At 39.1% G+C, this 17,793-nt stretch overlaps 1 protein-coding gene and 1 long non-coding RNA gene across 3 annotated transcripts in view; one reads left to right on the forward strand and one right to left on the reverse strand.

Moving 5' to 3' along the window:
- Positions 1-14,230, reverse strand: LOC142603387 (uncharacterized). The gene is made up of 3 exons (XR_012837308.1): positions 14,147-14,230; positions 1,893-2,158; positions 1-144 (listed from the first exon to the last, which is right to left on the reverse strand). It is a non-coding gene; the product is annotated as an uncharacterized LOC142603387 (long non-coding RNA).
- Positions 1-16,043, forward strand: part of COL4A5 (collagen type IV alpha 5 chain) — a 77,102-nt gene extending 61,059 nt beyond the window's left edge. The window contains exons 40-51 of one of the 2 annotated variants that reach the window (XM_075763627.1): positions 547-597; positions 1,392-1,577; positions 8,069-8,202; positions 8,583-8,655; positions 8,805-8,876; positions 9,060-9,188; positions 9,404-9,502; positions 10,766-10,978; positions 11,321-11,498; positions 12,080-12,194; positions 12,519-12,691; positions 14,166-16,043. In XM_075763627.1, coding sequence (XP_075619742.1) covers positions 547-597; positions 1,392-1,577; positions 8,069-8,202; positions 8,583-8,655; positions 8,805-8,876; positions 9,060-9,188; positions 9,404-9,502; positions 10,766-10,978; positions 11,321-11,498; positions 12,080-12,194; positions 12,519-12,691; positions 14,166-14,247 — 1,505 coding nt within the window. In that variant the 3' untranslated portion in view covers positions 14,248-16,043. Of the gene's footprint in view, positions 1-546; positions 598-1,391; positions 1,578-4,430; positions 6,704-8,068; positions 8,203-8,582; positions 8,656-8,804; positions 8,877-9,059; positions 9,189-9,403; positions 9,503-10,765; positions 10,979-11,320; positions 11,499-12,079; positions 12,195-12,518; positions 12,692-14,165 lie in introns of those variants that run through there. The other variant, XM_075763628.1, reaches the window with a different exon arrangement.
- The last annotated feature ends 1,750 nt before the right edge of the window (positions 16,044-17,793 follow it).

Consider the following 17,793-nt stretch of genomic DNA (forward strand, 5'->3'; position numbering starts at 1 on the left):
TATCCTTCCTGTTTGTTTTCTTCTCTTCACTCTGTTGCGATGTCCTGCTTTCTCTATTCTATTTTTCTTATAACTGCCCATATACCTTCAAAGCTGCTTCTGTGGTTTCCACCTGCTGAATGGTTCACAAAGGGTGCTGTCAAGCTGCCAATGAAGCACAGGACAAGATTTCAATCAGCTCTTCGATTCTAATTACCTGACACCAGCCCCTGTTCCTGTATTCAATGGTAGCTGTATTGTTTCAACTCAGTTACGGAATGGATAAATAGCATAATGTCTGCTTTAAAGAGAGAACCTCAACCAAAAATGCAAATGTATTAACTCCCAGAATCTGAAAGAGCATCTTGTGAATGGATGGAAATACTTAGGAAAGTTACAGATGCATTCTGTAGCAAAATCTTTGGTGTAGACTGGTGAGAATCCTGGTAGTCTCAAGGAATCAGAGATTGAGACGAACTGCACTTTCATCATTCTCAGCCACATATTCCTGTTCCTGGAGATGTGAAAGCTAAATGTTCATTATTAACTGAATCTGTTTCTTTTCAGGTCTACCAGGTTTTGGACGCCCAGGACCTCCAGGACTCCCAGGATTGTCAGGTAAAGTTTCTCTGTTGTTCTTTGTTAAAAAGGTTGGATGTAAAATATATCTATACACCAAAAAAACAAAGGGCATGTTGTATGTTCTGCAACAAATGAATGCCATAGCAACAACTAAAATAACTTTTTCTTCTCAGCAGACCGTTTTCAATTAACCACAGCAATAAAGACACTCATTACTGATTACAGAATTTTCTAAATTAGCAATTATGCAGACAGAATAAATCCACACAGGATAATAGTGTACTGCATTGTGTGGAACTCTGCTGGTTTGTCTCAGTAAATAAAGCCTTCATACAACAGATAACAAATTAGGCTGCTCTGAAAATACAGCTTCTTGCTATATTTTCAAAAGCAACTTCACAATCTAAGTTATAGTACTTTCCAGTAGCATTAAAGCGCCTAAACTCCTCAAGCTTATCTGAAAATTCTGCAAGTATGTCTTAACTTTCAGCAGTGTCTCAAAAAGAAAATTAACAGATTTCTTCACAGAAAGCATTGCTTACTAACTCAGAGGATGTTTATGAATTATAGCATTGCTGAGTAGTAAAGAGAGACTTAGTAAAACCTTTTAATGTGTCAAAAGCTATAGCACTTTCTCCTGCAAGAATTATTAGCCCTAACTCTTTTCTGAATGTTAGACCAATTTTATACTGTCTCACTCCGCAAATGTGGTGAGTTGCAGCCAGGTTTGCACCTTCTGCAAGAGAGGAATGGCTCTGCAAATTGACATTTGGACTTTTTGTGTATAAATCTGTAACAGTATTCATCAATATGGCTGTTTGGTTTTACAGGGCAAAAAGGAGAACTGGGGTTACCTGGCCCACCAGGTCCCCCTGGACTTCCAGGTCTGAAGGGAGAACCAGGTTTCCAGGGATTCCCTGGTCTACAGGGTCCACCAGGTCCACCAGGATTACCAGGGCCACCTCTGGAAGGCCCTAAAGGTAGCCCTGGCCCACCAGGTGTTCCAGGAAGGCCAGGTAAGAGCATGATCCCTATCTATCAATATCCATCAGTACTTTCATATTTTGCTGGTAGGTTATCAGCCATTAAACTTTCCCAATTTATTTGGATGGATAAGTTCAAGCCTCATGGCATAGGTCTTAATGTTTGCAGGCAACCAGAGGATTTTATTGCCAAAAGTAAACAGTATCTAAAAATAAAACAGCCTTAGTTTCTGTTAACTTCTGATACCTGGCAGCAAAATTCAAATGCATTAATAAACGGGATATTCTCCGCATGCTGTCACAGTAATCACCTAGCGAGCACGATATCGACTTTTGAACTTCTGATACCTTTGCAGTATTGTCACGTGATCAGCAAATGTCATCGCGCACAAAAAACCAAAAGTAACAAATCCCATCATTTTAAGAGTCATGAAAATCAAATTCACTCTAGCATCACAGCATGATCAAATTGGATAGCTGCCTCTTCATCTTCGTGTCATGTAACATAATTCATTGCTCCATTGTGTCATGTGGCTCCCATGGACTCAGTGCACCATCATGCCGTGTTCATCTTTCCATTCCACGTTTGCATTTTGTTCCTGCACCAACTAATTCTGGGAATGAAAAAAACCACTATACTGAGTTAACATTGCTGAGCAACTCCCTGGCATGTATTAGAATTTGATTTATATTTTGTGTCATAGAATGTTTATTTGCATTAGATGCTGCTCTTAAAAAATCTGACTTTAAAGAACCTGTTGCAGCTCTGGCTCAAGGTTATTGCTGTATTGTGAGTCCAGTAGTACTTTGCCACCAGCAAGATTCATCTCACTTTAATGTGTTTGATATTCTCCTTCAAGGAGACTATTTTCAAACCAAGCTATTGGTTGATTACAGGTTTTTTTCTTTGCATATTAATAGAGAAGTAATATCTTTATTAATTGCCCTCAAACTCTGACCTCAGTTTTCTGTTATTCAAAGATTTGTTTGGGGAAAGTTAGTAGATTTGTAAAATAGCTGCTATGCACATATTGTTCATTTTTGAGTGTCAAGGGAGAGTTTAGTTTTGCAGTACACACTTAAAAAGACTTTAAGATTTGCTTTTTCCTCATGCTTGCTTCCAATACAGAAGGAGGCAATCCCACTGGAAAACACTTTTTTAGAATGGAATTTTATCAGAATATTTTCACTAGAACTGGAATTGAGTAATACTTGATTTTTCTCAGTGGCAGTATGAGCTTTTCTCTTGTGCAGAGTAGGCTATGAACTCATCTATCCAGCTGTGCATTTAAAAAATGAGTCATTATAAACAACATTTGGTTTTGATTTAAACACCTTAAAACTGGGGTGCTGTTTGCCAGTATAATGAGGTTTTCTTTTAGTCCTAGCAAAAAAATTTGAATTGTGTTGCATCCTAAACCCGCTTTTTATGTGACTGGTGTGGAACAACCCAGTGAGTTACTAATTCACAGCCAGTCACAATTTCTTCCTGGTTTCCTATTTGGTTAGTGGAAGGAGGAGTGTATGCCTTCCCCCCCTTCTCCTGGAGGAACTTACTCCTTGCTGTGCCCCAGGGGCTCTAACCATCAGTGGAGCATCTCTGCAGCAAGGTGGTAGTCCTAATTTGCTTTCCATTTTCTGTGTGGCCTTGTCCTCTACTGCCTAGTTGTTCACTGGTGGGTAGGAGTATGGGACAAGTAATCCCAACCCTGCTTGCTGGGGATAGAGCTGCAGCTGTGGCAAGAAGGGATAAGAGATGGTGGGATGCTGGGCTTGGGCTTTGTAATTTAAGTGTGCCCAAATAAAGGCCTAAGACATCCTAGAGGTCAAGATCTTTCAAAGATAATTTTTCTGTGTAGAGTAGGTACGGTGACTAAAATTTTGGCACAGGAAGCTGGTCCATAAGAGTATAGGCTTTTTAAAAAAAAATATATATTTTTAGAGGAGATCTCCAAACTCTTTAAAAAAAGAAAAAAGTAAACCATCTAAGCAGCTCCTACCAAGAGCTACCAAGTGACATTCTGTGCTCTGCTGTAGCACTGGGGTTTTTCTGAAGCTTCTCAACCTGTTCACACTTCTCTGTATAAATCAGGTGCTTACTGACCAATCAGTTGGGGAGGGAGGCGAATGGTGGGACTAATTTTGTGCAGTTTTATGATCATTGGCAGGGGGAAAACAACCAGTGAGGTTCTGCTCAGCCATGTTCTCTCCCTCTTTCTCTTTTCTCTCTCTTTCTCTTATTTCCATTTTTGTTGCATGCGACGTATAAAGTGAAGCATTTGTTTTGCTCAGTTATGTGTGAACTAATGTGGATAAACCAAACTATTATTGCGGTTCTGGTACAATCAGCACTCCAGCCTTTTGTTTCAAATGATAACACAGTCTATTGTTGGAACGCTGATTTTGTAACATTTCAACATAAGGCAGTTCATCATAAAAGCAGCTATGTGGCTGTCAAATTACCCCCCTTCTAGGTACATAAATAAAACCAGTAGCTGTGTGCGTATACTGTTTGTTGTTGACTTCTGGGTATATTCTAAGATTAGTAAATGATGAAGTCAAACATGATGTAGCGCTCTGACTTCAGTTGAGTTGCCCCTAAATCAAACGTTGCTAGATGGCATTGGGATGGATTTATTAATTGATTATAAAATTAAGCCAATTTCCAGGGCAACACAACATTGCTGTTACTCCATATGTCTATTTTCATTGGTATGAATAATAATAGTTTGGTGTTATGCATACTGTTTTGTAAAGGAATATTGAGCTAAATCTAAAAAGAAAGGTTTAGTTGAATATGTTAGCTTGTTGATATTTCTAACAATTTTGATGTTTTTCCCCTTGTTCTAATGCTGACCTTGGTGAACTCTGACCCCCTACTCCCAGGTCCCTCAGGTTAGCCCCTTAACTCCAAAATAATAACTTTGCATGAAAATGAATGTATATACTTTTGTAGTGTCTAAATGTAGATATGCTGAGTCATTTTTTCAAGTGTACCTTTCAATTTGTGGTAGAAAGGAAAAGCTCAGAGTTGGCTTTCAGACTGCTCATCATGTTGTAGGACTGACAGTGGAAGGACATAGTGTTGCTCTCCTGTGGTGGAAGATCATGTGGGTCCAGATTTGCAAGGCTTTTATGAAGTGTCCCCAACTGCGAAACTTGGTTTAGCATATTTATTCTTAGTGCAGTTGAAAACAATATATACTGGTTTTAATCTTTTCTTAAAAAGCATATTGCGTTCTCCTCCCATGCCTTTGCTGTATAATTGTGTTTTGCAGCTTGGGCAAGTGGCAATATTCATTTTTGTAACACCTGCTACTGTTGATTTTGGACACTCTCAAGTGACTTAAATTAGATGCTTCTTTTATACCAACAGTGTCTGTAGGAAAATTTATACAGAGTAACAGTGATGCTCTACATTCCCAACTTAGAGCATTGTAACTTTCCAGTGTGGAGAAGTCCTTATTTCCATTGTTTTGTTTCACCAGCACATTTAGAGGAAATGAGGAAAGCTCTTCCTCTAACACGTATTTTATGAAAATGAAACATATAGCCCTCCCCTCCCTAATGCTAGGGCAGTGGAACAGGATCGGTAAGAACATGGTAATCTTCACAAGCTTATTGTAATTTTGGCGTATCAGCATGTAGCACAAGCCAGCTCTTGGGAAGGTTTTTAACATCTGTGTCTAGATTGAAAATGACTTGGTACATCTATTTAATAGTAGTGATGTCTTTAGGTTTTGCTATGATGACTTTGAGGCAGCAAAGAACTCTGAAAATTCAATTAAAAAATACATTTTAATTTTCAGTGGGCTGTCCTAAGTCCTGTGAGGTAGCAAATGTGATAGCTCCTGATGTTTGAATACTAGCTTTATGCGGTCATGTAAAAAAATGAATGTGGCTTTACCTTTTAATTAAACTGTGGTCACACAAACAGTAACCACACTTTCAAAGAGGCCTGCTGTCATGGGTATGCTGAGAGGAACTTACCTATTGCTTCAGGTTTTGTTCCACCCTATGACTGCTCAGCCAGAATTCAATAATCGACAAGTATAGGACAGATTTATAAATCATAGCAAAACTTAGATATCTAAAAAATATAGTTTATAAGTACTTAACAGTAACAATGTAATGTCCATGTCATTATTTTTAACTGTATTACAGTTAGTATTTAAAATAATTTACCAAATATGTCAGAAATAGTGCATTGAGGTAAACCTGACATGTATTTCTTGTAGTTTCTAGCTGCAAATTGCATGGTGGTATGTTGTTATATTTAAATCATTTCACTGACATGAAAGATGCAAGTAGCACAGGAGCTAAAATATGTATTCAGGAGCATGGTAGGGGCAGCCAGCTTACCTTTTGAAAGAGGACATTTAAATGATTTTTCTAAGGATGTTATCACATGCCATTGTCCGTAATAACCTTAAACAGGTAAATTAGCACCTTGGGGGATTTTTATCAAGAAAAAATAATGCCGACCAGTAAACCCAACAAATTCTAAGTTTGTACATTCTGCTGTATTTTTGATTATAGCATTTGCAGCCCTTTTGATCCATGTCAATACTGCTTACCATTTGGAAGAGGGTATAAGCCTACTTTTCAGTCCTAGAATTGTATTCACAGATACTTGAGGCTTATACCTGATTAGTGGTGGTAAGTCTTTCTGTTAATCACACTTCCTCCCTACACAGAGCAGAATTTTGCTCAAAAGTTGTCACCCACAATTTCCCAAGCTCCAGGCCCTGTGCTGTTGAATATTGTCAGTGAAATGGTTACATAGTCCAAACCCCATTGTGAGTAGGACTAACCAGTCAGGGGCCTCAGCTGTAATATTAAAGCAATAACACATTCTTTAGTAAAAGCTTTAAGTTTGTTGTTAAATGAAGTGTCAAATTAGTCTTAGTAGAGCCTAGTCACCAGAATAACTTGTATCTGAAAATACATATCATTGTGTATTCATGTATGGTTTTATGCATGCATGTGGATTATACTGTAAATACAAAATATGCTGGTGAAATGGGTTGTTGTGTAGTGTATATGCTGTCATCTGTACTATTTCTAACTAGTAATCTTGTTTTGTACTGTGTGATGTCTGATCCTTCTAACATCGATCATTGGGCTTTGGTGAACTCTGATCCTTCCAGGTCCTCCAGGTTAGACTCTTAACTCGGTCAATTTATTTTACTGCATTGCACTTGATGTAAGAGAAACGGATGTTTTCCTGTAATTCCATGATTATCCTTTTAAGTACTATGGTTACCCTGCAGATCGTATGTGTTTGATTAGCATGCCTCAGATGGTAACCTGTTATTATTTTGCATGTGTACAGTACTAGACCAGCATAAAAGAGCAGAATGAACACAAAAAATCCTTGCCTGATGGGATGTTTTCTGTAGCTGAAACTGCTACAGGATATGTGTGAAATCTAGTACAAAATTGCTGTTGATTTAAAAAGAAAAGTTTTTGAAGGAATTCTGTACTCAGATTTGCATGCAGAAATACAGCTCATCAAATTTATCCACTGAATATAGACTATGAGGATGTTAAATTGAGATTGCAGAAGAACTGAAAATCCAGCACACTGATACATGTTATTAGATTTGTTGTACTACAGGGGAGAATGTCACAGCACTGTCCTGCAAAGAGATCTGTTTGTTAATCCAATTATGAGATCTAACTTGTAAAATGTTATTGGCTGTTGCTGTACTTGTTTATGGTTTCTTTTGCCATAAATTACTATCTGTTACCTTCTATTTAGATGGTGGCATAAAGGTGGGGGTCTCATTTTTCAGTTCTCCAAGTACCTAAGTTTCTTTTAAATCCACTGCTTGGCTTTAGTGGCTTTTGCTTTATGTGGCTGTAGCAAAGGGAAAATATTTAAAGACCAGCCCAGTTCCTGTATTGGATTTACACAGCGTAATTCTACTAAAGATAGACAAATCAGTTGGAGGGAGAGTCGTTCAACATAAGGAAGTTTCTGCAACTCAGATTATTATTTAGGCAAGGCAGAATGATGGGCTTCCTGCTGGCCTAGCAGTCAGTAGACAGTATATTCTGGGCTCCTCAACAAGTATGTCAAATTCTAACAGCAAAAAAGCAGGAATATTTTACGTTGTTGAGACTGGTTTTCAAAGTCTGTTAAGATAGCACTTAAGAGATGGTGACTGTAATGCAGGTCAGCAGAGGGGATATTTGTACCATCTAATTCTGGGTTTCTTGGCTCCTACTGAAGGCACTGCTCTGGTCACTGGTAAGCCGCTAATGCGGGTGAGTTGCACTGCTTTCTGGAAAGACCTGCTTTTCTTCATCAGCTAGATAAGGAGCCTTGGTTCCTAATTTGGGTAGTGCAAATAATCCCTCTAATTGTTTTCCTTTTAGTTTATCCTGAATTCAGCATTGCAATAGAGCTGGGAAGTCAAGCCAGAGTATCTTTTTTTTTTTTTTACGCTGAAGGCACAAACTTGAGGGAGAATGGTTGATATGTACTGACATGTGCATATTTGTTGTGCAATGTTAAGGTCCACCAGGCCCAGAAGGTCCACGAGGGCCACCAGGCAGTGGAGGACTTAAAGGGGAAAAGGGGAACCCGGGTCCACCTGGCCCACCTGGCCTGACTGGTCAAAAGGGAGATCAAGGACCTCCTGGACATCAGGTAGGACAAGAAATGGAGTTTTCTCCCTAGTTTACTTTTAAATGCAATAAAAATGGAATATATTTGTGTGGAATATGCAGTTTATCAAGTAAAATAAAAGTCAAAATGTGGTAGCTAATAAGAGGGTCTTTTCCTTAATTATCCCCCAGTATCTGGGCAGGATGTCCCTACGCTATTCCTGTGGGAGCTGTAGCTGTCGATGCACTTCATGTTACAGTGTTCCCTGACAGCACCCAGTGCAGCAAGCAGAATGCATGGCCTTGGCCTTTCAAAGCACTAGTGCACAGACCCAAAGTGTGCTGCTTTGTCCCCCAGCCACCTTTTCTGTCTGTTTTTTCTGAAACTGCTGAGGAGATGAGTAACAAAGCTGTTCTGTTCAGGGGGATCCTGGTCATCCAGGTCTGAATGGAATGAAGGGCGACCCTGGGGTTCCAGGCGTTCCAGGATTCCCAGGTATTTAACTAGCATTTTAAGTGAAAACCTCCAGACACAGTAATAGCCCCTTAGGGAGAAAGGAAGCCTGAGTTTGGCTATTCCTACTTCAGATTCTGTAAGACAGCGTGTTCTTTCACTGTGTAACTGTGCGAATCTGATGTTTCCAGGTATGAAGGGTCCCACTGGACCTGCAGGACCTGCTGGCCTCACAGGCAGTCAAGGATTGCCAGGCCCACCAGGTAGGAGTCCTGAGTAGCATTATTGCCACTCTTGCCCCCTGCCAGTAGAATTTGTTACACAGATGTAGGACTGAGGTGGTCTCGGTCCTTTTGGCTTCTGACTTTGCAATAAAGAATAACAGAAACTGTTTCTAATGCTGTCTTCCACCTTGGTTTATCTAACACTCAGCTGCTTTCTCTCAGGTCCACCAGGTTTACCAGGAACCATTGGACGAAGCATTGTTGTCAAAGGTGACCCTGGTCCCCCAGGCCCTCCAGGACAGCCTGGGTCAAAAGGGCCACCTGGATTGCCAGGCCCACAGGGATTGCCAGGTATGATCCTAGGTGGCACAGGCTGCAGTGACAAGTTACTGAGTTCAGCAAGAGGTAATAGATAAATAAATGTAGGGTTCTACCATATATATCTGGTGTGATAGTCTGTTCTTGTCTAAAGTATCATGAAGAAACAATAGATGAGTCCCAGACAACTTAAAGATTTCTGTAGCAAAATTTCAGGACCTTCTCAGTTTTGCATTTGTCTATTCTAGGTCCAATTGGTCTTCCTGGTGACCCAGGGCGAGATGGACTACCTGGTTTTGATGGTCCAGCAGGTCGTAAAGGCGAGAGAGGTCTCCCAGGCCAACCAGGTATGGTGTTTATGCTAGCGGAAAATAGATGCTCCCTTTTATGAGTACAGGCTAATATTAGGAAGTGAGATCTTTGCCTCATGGGAATAATCCTAAAATTATGATTTTATTATTTTCTTACTGCAAAAATATTACAAGCAGCTGAACATACTTGGTTTGGAATATTCTTGGAACCAACGCATTGCCCCAGTCATTGCTGAATAATATTATAGAGTGCTTTATCTTAAGCTTAATGGCATGCCCTTTGCAGCACAGATGATGTGCAGGAGACAATGAAGGTAGTAAGAAATAGAAGACAGATAAGTAAAACTTTAATTTTGCATGGAAATCATGAATGGGGAAAAACAGACTTCATAAAGGAAAGAATTTCACTAAAGGTGGAGATCAGGCTACCATGCAGCCTACTGCTTAGAATTACTGAATTATGATTTGAGAAAAGAAATCAGACTGGGCACTGGGACAGTTTTCTAAAGAAGATGATACATATTAAGTAGCTATATATTGCAACTTGTGAGAAAAAGTATTAGAATTTAAACAATTGAAACAGTACAGAAATCCATAATGTCTTTTTCTCTGAGTCACTTGATGAAATCTGTTAGCATTATTTGAGTGAAAAAATGTAAATAATGACGACTGTGGAATAACATAGTCTAAACATTTGTAGTCCTGATTTTTGCTGTTCAAGAACAAATGCATTCTCAGATACCTTTCTCAGTCATATGAACTCATTCTTTCCCTCAAGGCTGTTGTAGCCTATTTCCACTTGTAACCTACTCCAGCACTGACTGCAGCTTTTCTATTCATTTTGGTGGGCTTTGGCTCAGATGTTATCATAGCATGCCCTAGAGTGAGACTTGCTTCTGTTTCTGGCTCAGCCATTTATTTTGTGATCTTGAGCAAGATATTTCAACATTACCTTAAGCTGCATACACAGATTAATATGTTTTGGAATTGGAAAGCTGATTTGGACTCATTCCAGTGGCTGTCATGTCCACTGCAGTTCTTATCTTAGTGCCTCACAGCTCTGAATGTATTTAACTTCACAATGCCCCTCTAATGCAGGGAAAGAGCTATGACAGCCTCAGTGATTTAACCAAGTTTACGTGAAAAAATAATTTGAGGAAGATAGTGTTATACCAGGTGTGTCCCCCAACTCATAAGGCACCTTAATAACAAGATCTTTCAGTGTTACATTATAGTCCTAAAAGAGCAAGAAATGGTGTTAATAAATACTGTGTGTTTGTGTTTATATCATGTGAACAGGTTCACGAGGAACACAGGGACCTCCTGGTCCTGATGGCTTACAAGGCCCACCCGGTCCTCCTGGAACAGCTTCTGTTGCTCACGGATTCCTTATAACTCGGCACAGCCAGACCAGGGATACACCACTATGTCCACAAGGAACATCAAGGATATATGATGGATTCTCTCTTCTATATGTGCAAGGAAATGAGAGAGCACATGGCCAGGATTTGGGTGAGATATTCTGTTCTGCCTTTAAGGGGAAAGAGATTGTAGCTGCTGCTTCAAATGCTTTGGTTCTCTGAAGGCATGACAGTCTTAGAGATTTGTTAGATGAGGACGGGGATTGCATGCTAAGATGAACTACCTCCAGAGGTTGCACATTATAATTCAGGATGAAAGAATGTAAGCCAAAATTGAGAAGTTAAGTTTTTCCCCCATGTGACAATTTGATAGCACATGCTGTGCACTCACAGGTGGAGAGGAAGAATACACAATTACTGTTCTCAAAGAATTGCTATAAAAAGTGATGAAGTGAAAACTTTGCTGTCACATGTTATGTATCTTACTCTGTAGGTACTGCTGGGAGCTGTCTTAGACGTTTCAGCACCATGCCCTTCATGTTCTGCAACATCAACAACGTTTGTAATTTTGCATCAAGGAATGACTATTCCTACTGGCTATCAACTCCAGAGCCAATGCCAATGAGCATGGAGCCACTGACTGGGCAAAGCATCCAGCCATTCATTAGCCGGTGAGATAAAGCAGGCTATCAGGTCTCTTTTTTTTTTAATATCTGGATAAATAACACACCTTATCCATGTATTTCGAACACACAGGTTGGATATTAAGAGGTGAATAAATCAGGTTTTGCTCTGGGAAATGCTAGGAAAATAGCTTTTTTTAAAGTATTCATTGTCTTAAAAGGTCTCTGTGCAGCAGTGATAATTAGAGGCAGAAAGGCTGTAAGAGCTCTCCTTGACTGAGGAAGCTATGTAGTCAGCAGTGCAAGATCACCATGGACACGAAAAAGATGATGAGAGCCGTTAGCTCTAGAATTAAGGCATTCAATTGGGGACTTGGATCTTCCAGTTTTTGTTTCAGGAACTGTTTTGGTATTTTAACCAATGGTTCTTAGTAGAAATACAGGCGGATTTTGCACTCCAAAATACTGTCTTATTGCAGTTACAAAACACATGAGAAGTAGAAGTCTGGATTAATAGGACAGCCTCTCACAGGCTAGTTTTCCTCACTTTCTCTGCGTATAAGAATTCTTAATAAAACATATTCCTGTTATATTTTAATGCATTTCTCTGATACTTCCCCTGTGCCCAGATGTGTTGTGTGTGAAGCTCCTGCTATGGTGATAGCTGTCCACAGTCAGACCATTCAGATTCCTTCGTGTCCTCCAGGCTGGGACTCCCTGTGGATTGGTTACTCTTTCATGATGGTAAGAACTGCCTTCTAACTGCCTCAGAAATGGCGAGCATCCACTTATGTCCTCAATTAGCTGCTCTAGAACTTTGTTAAAAACTACAATGGTTGTCATTTGAAAGCTTTTACCCTCAATTACTAACCAAGATAAACACTGATTTTCCAGTACACAGAGCCCAGTGTAACTGATATTTATGGAGGTGTGCGGCACCGTGTTATCTCAAATCTCAACCCAGAATGAACAGTGGCTCTTTCAGTAGTTGAATGCTGTGCTATTTAAATTTTAGCACCTACTCTAAGAATCTTGTTTGTGTGTTTCTTTCCTCCACCCTTACACCAGCACACTAGTGCTGGAGCAGAGGGCTCTGGACAGGCCTTGGCGTCGCCTGGATCCTGTTTAGAAGAATTCCGCTCAGCTCCATTTATTGAATGCCATGGTCGTGGCACTTGTAACTACTATGCCAATTCATATAGCTTCTGGCTGGCAACTGTAGAGGTGTCAGAAATGTTCAGGTAAGAAAACCTGTTTCTGGTATATTGCTTTATTCAAGAATAAATGAATTTATTCCAGAGCTCAAGAGAGATTTGTTTACAGGGTTATAGGGAAATAATTCAGCTTAATTTTTCCCCCTCACAACCAGTTTTTCAAGTGTTTCCTTGGTAAGCTTTTAATAGTGTTTAAAAACTTGCTTGGGCACATTCTGTTTTGCAAAGAGTCAGATTCTTTTTATGTCAATTCTTATTCACATTTAGTATTGCCTTCTCTGAAAGTAGTCCTACTGCAGTTACTCTATTTGGAGCCTAAAAGATCAATTTTGTTGCTTTTTCTTGCCAGGCCTTTCAATAGACTCAAATATTTGAAAAGGTAGTTCACAGACATACAAGGGACAGGTATGAAGGGCAAGATCAAATCTACTTAAACCTTTTAAGGCAGATGTTCATATAACCTGTTTTTAAAAGGCTTGTGTGAAGGAGGTGTAATGCCCTCAATGGCAAGCATTTTTTCCAGTACTTTGCAGAAGAATTAGGATGACATTTTGGCTGCAAGGAAGCCAACGGACATTCTGTCCTCAGCTTTTCTCAGTCAGCATTTCAGCTGGAGTCTGTCAGCTCCTCAAACTTTTTCCCTTTCAACTCGAGTAGCAAAATAATTTTTTTTTCTTTGAAAAATAACCTCCTTTCATGGAATAAATTGCTACTGCCCTGTTTGTGTACTGATAAGTCATAAGTATTCCCACTGCCACCAAATTGAAAAATGTAGCTTTGCAGTACAGGCCTGGCAATATGCACTGTGTTACACAGCAGTAGCGGACGCCAAGTTGGTTTTGTAACGCCTACAACCATGATACTTAATGTGCATTAAGTAGTTATCACTAAGTTTTCAGGGTAGTTGACCAGTGGTAATTCACTAGTGAAAACTGCCTACTAATAACTACCATGCACCTTTTGAGTTTTTTCTCTCCAATAAACACAACTTTCTTTTAAAAAAATAGAATAAAAAAGGAACTTTTAAGAATTAGACTCCCTCTGTGTGCATGCATATTATATAACTTTGTTATATTAATCTCTTACCTCCCTACCCTTTTCAGAATATAAATAATTTGGTAGAGCCATCAAATAAATAACAATCTCATTGTAGCAGTCATTTTTTAATGGGTTGTTAAAAGTACCCTTCAACTGAGAAACCCAAAGGCTATAAAAGACCCCAGAAATCCTGTCTCAAATGTGCAAAATTCACCTTCCACTCAGTTTGGAATTTGTGTTATGTTGTATGCTAGACTGAAGCAGTTGATTAGCATTCCTTGTGTATGCTGGGACACTGGACAAAACTGAGCATCTGTCACCTGGTGTTGAGGGCATACAGAAAGATCACTCTTAAGGAAAACTCTCAAATACAGGGCTAATTCCCCACTTACGTAGAATTAAGGAACAGTTCTGTAAACAAAGAAAAAGCTAACCTAACCTTACTTTTGTGTCTGTCAACCAGTAAACCTCAGTCAGAGACACTGAAAGCTGGAGACTTGAGGACGCGTATTAGTCGTTGTCAAGTTTGCATGAAGAAGACGTAACGTCTTGGAGAACGTTTTATAAAACAGTTGAAAATTCCTAAGATGCACTGTCTTCCAGCTGCAACAATGGTGCTACTGTGCAGAAAGAAAAGAAAAAAACAAATCCAAACTCTTTTAACCATGCAAATTCAAATGTACCTCACTCATGTGCCAAACTAAGGGTTGTTCGGTACATATTTGACAACGGGACTAAGGTGAAAGAATTGACCTCTTGGAAACAGAAAACAACGCTTGAGGCTCACAAAGGATCAGAAGATGAAATTTTTCGTTTCTCTCCCTGTACCAAAATGGCACCTTTTTGATCAACCAAGAGAATAGAGAAAAACACGACGCACTGAATATGTTTAAAATAACAAGACTGCAGTTTTGAAAAACATTTTTCATGGTGCTACTAACCCTACTGTATCCCAGGTTTTTAATATGAAATTTTAAGCTTATTTCTCTTTGTAAGTAATGAAATGTGTATATTGTGTAAACACCTTTTTAGTTGAAACAGTCATTTAGAAACAAACCAGACTGATACAAAAATGCTTATGTCTAAAATTAAAACATACAGCAGTATTTTATTATGAAACTTGTGGTACAGAGAGAATTTACCCCTCTTATGCCAACTTATTCATTTAATATTTCATTTCCTTCCTCAGTTGCCAACTTGATATATTTGGGGAATGCACAATTATTCTGAAGTCATTTTGAACAGGGTTTTAAATGTTGTACACCATGCTATCAGTGGTTTTATTTGTGCTTAGAAATCCCAATCCACTTGAAAAGGGGTTTTTTTGTATCTTGTGAAAATATGTGAAATTATTAGCCATTTTCTATATCCTTCTTTTCTGAATAAGTCACGTTCATATTTTAGTAATCAGTTTGGTTTAACAAAACCTGTTCCTTGGGAATATCCAGTTACCAAAGCATTTAAGATTATGCTTACGTGAAACCTCCACTCTGAAGTGGTGTCATGCATTTTATCCAAAATAGTGTACGTGCTAAGAAACCTTCTGAATAAAATAAAGCATAAGCTGGTGTAAACTTTCCTATTTACAAATTAATCTTTTAATCTTATGTGAATTTATACACATCCACAATGTATTTACAGTATACAGCAATTCCTGTGTATGTACAGTTCACATAAGGCCTTGAAAGATGGTGCATGCAGTCTTTCTGATGTCATTTTGTAAGAATCCTACTGTGTATGTCTTAGACTGTCACTACTTGTGCAATAGCTGAAAAGTGATCACTCTTGTATGCATGACTGTTCAGCTTCTGTGGTCAGTGCTATTTCATTTACCCTTATGTATAAACAGAGCTCCCTGACAAAGCAAGACTATTTTTCAAGTGATGATACTTTTAATTTTTTCGTTGTATATTGCCACCTAAACTATCAATACAACTTAACTTGTGAATTAACATACAGCTTTATACAGGTGAAGTGTATTTGTTTATTGACTACTGTTAAGTAATTTATCTGCTAATGGCTATTCATTCTTACCTTTCAGTTATCATTGTAAATACGGAGCATCAGATCTTGTTTCGTGCACATTTGACAAAAGACATAGGACTGGTGACTGGCCAGGTGGCAGTGGTTTATACAGTGGGATTGGTGCTGATTTCAAAAGCTTTCAACTAAGTATGAAACTGAAGTTCTTTAAAGTGCTAAATATTAATAGCTTTGTCTTTTTTCAATTAGCTGCAGTTATATACGTTGGTAGAGAGTGTGCACTTCAGCAATGAGCATCCTTCAACTAATTTTATTTTGGTTTGCTGATGCATATAGAAATAAACTGAACCTGCTGCTACCTCCAAGTCAAGAACTTGTTACCAAAGCTGAAATAAAATAGTAAGTCTCTTCTTGTCAACACAAGCCCTTATCTTACTGCTGGTGCCTCAGATGCCTAGAATGAACATAGCAGCCTAGCCCTAGCTCCAGCATAACAGAAGAAGGGATGCTAAGGTCAAGGACCTCCCAAAGGAAAGAGTTCTCCTAGCCTTCCTACCACCAGCACATGTCTTGTACTCGCTAATGAGAAGTGTTCACATATGGGGACCTGGGCAGAACATGTTTGTTCCAGTAGTGCATCTTTCTAAGATCTGGGCTTCTCTTGCAGGATGTAAAACAAAGCCCACTGAATTGAAAAGATGGGAGATACTCTTCCAATCTAAGGTAGATAGCACCCAGAACAGCTAGTCTTGTGGCAGTATTAGGTCCCAAACCTGTGAGATGACCACAGAAAATGAAAATATGTAAAGTAGCTATGCTTCTGACAAATATGTTCTCTGTTCTGTTCCTGCAGCTCTTACCCTAACCTGGAGAACAGTCATGAATCTTAATCAGCTTCAGGCTGAGATTTCCAAATCAGCTAATTTTTATTCAGAGAAAAGTGGTCTAGAGAGGAAGGAGCATCTTTAAGTGAGGCCTGCAGCAGAGATTCAAGAGATGTTGGTTTAATTGCCACCATGTGTTCTGTGCCTTAGAGCAGGTAAATCACTTGACCTGTCTTGGATCGGAGTTACTGATCTATAAAAGAAAGCACGGTTATTATTTTCTCCTACTTCTTGATTGCTTAGACTGTAAGCTCTTTGGGGCAGAGATATTGAGGGGGCTCAAATGTTGGTTGGGGCCTCTAGGTGCTATCCATCAGTATATAAATATTAAACTACAGGTAAAAGCTTGTGTTTGCAGATTTATTATTTAAAAAAATCAAACCTGTTTTTGGAGATTAGAGCCTTAAAATAGTCTTCAACACAGCCTAAACCTATTCTGGCTCAGAATACCACTTCACATATACAGTTAAGGCTCTTTTTTCCTGAAGTCTGATTTGTTTTTAACTAAAGCTTTTCTTTTAACTAATCATGTAAAGTTAGTCTAATGTAGTTAATTTTGAGCAGGAACGTGGAAGATAATCGTATTTTCAGTTATATAGGGACAAGTTGCACACTTCAGCCACTCGAGGGCACCACATAGCTTTGAGAGAAAGCTAGGACAGAAACACGACCGAGTTCCTGAAGTGCTGCCTGCAGGCAGCAAAGACGTTAAAACCAGGTTACTAGAAGGGGAGTGCATTGCCTTTTCGCTCACTACCCAGTTCTTGTTCTGAAAAGCTTGCTGCAGGTGGTGGACTGTCAATTGCAACTGTGTTGATGAGTGGAAAAAAAATGCAACTTTCTGAAGGAATACTAGTTTGTAAATCCTAAAAACAGTAACCTTGTATGTAACTTGGATTTATACTGTTCTAGTATTAAAAAACAAAGTTCTGCTCTTTAGCAGAACATGCTTTTCAGTATCTTCCTTCACTCTAGTAAATCCTATTACAATCCTTGACTAAAAGGAAAAAGCTTCCTTCAACCTCAAATTTACTAATAAGGTGGGATTTAAACTTCTGAAGCAATTCTGCAAAGTACAACCTATAAACCAAGGTAGGCACACAGAGCAGTGCAGCAACACTTCTATACAATGAACTAGGCTACTCCATGCAAACTTTGTGCTTTGGAAGCTCTTAAGCATGCATCATTTTGTCTGCTATTGTAAAGGTCAGTCCCCTTTGTAGT

Source organism: Balearica regulorum, chromosome 11, assembly GCF_011004875.1.
Source record: "Balearica regulorum gibbericeps isolate bBalReg1 chromosome 11, bBalReg1.pri, whole genome shotgun sequence".
Lineage (NCBI taxonomy): Eukaryota > Metazoa > Chordata > Aves > Gruiformes > Gruidae > Balearica > Balearica regulorum.